This window comes from Merops nubicus, unplaced genomic scaffold (genome assembly GCF_000691845.1).
Source record: "Merops nubicus isolate BGI_N331 unplaced genomic scaffold, ASM69184v1 scaffold11206, whole genome shotgun sequence".
NCBI lineage: Eukaryota > Metazoa > Chordata > Aves > Coraciiformes > Meropidae > Merops > Merops nubicus.
The window spans coordinates 15,919-16,402 of record NW_008615810.1 but is presented as its reverse complement, the minus strand read 5'-3'; the positions used below and the strand labels follow the sequence as shown (position 1 = coordinate 16,402).

At 52.9% G+C, this 484-nt stretch overlaps 1 protein-coding gene across 1 annotated transcript in view; it reads right to left on the bottom strand.

Moving 5' to 3' along the window:
• The window catches only part of LOC103775214 (putative olfactory receptor 51H1), a 978-nt gene extending 911 nt beyond the window's left edge, over window positions 1-67 (bottom strand). Inside the window, exon 1 of the mRNA XM_008942656.1 lies at window positions 14-67. Within this exon, the coding sequence (XP_008940904.1) occupies window positions 14-67 (54 nt within the window). The remainder of the gene's footprint in view (window positions 1-13) is intronic.
• Between the last annotated feature and the right edge of the window lie 417 nt (window positions 68-484).

Here is a 484-nt window from a genome sequence, read left to right as displayed (position 1 = left end):
GGTATCTGCTCGCTGGCAGACCAGTAATGCCAGTGAGGATGAAGGTCAGGGGACTGGACACAGACATATTGGAAGATGACATCTCATACACTGATGGTCCGAGGGTCTGGAAATAATGCTGTCTTGGAATAAAAGCCATTATGAGACACCCTGTGCACCACAGCTGCAATGGTGTTGGGGGGACAGCGTCCTAGGAGCCAAACCCCAGGGATCCTTGCTGGGTGCAGCTACCCTCATGTAAAACCATCACATCACCAGCTCCAGGGTCACTGTCTAGGCTGTGCACATCAGAAGATAATGGGGCAAGAGCAATGTGGCATTTAACGTGCTCTCCCTAGTTGTAGCCCAAATATTTAAATACCCAGAGCTGCAGGAGATTTGGTGCCCAATGCTCTGGAAGGTGCCCAAAAGCAGCACAGGCAGGATGACAGCCTGGGGCCAGGGAGCTCCTGTCTGGAGAAAGGGGAGAGGTGGGACTGAGACC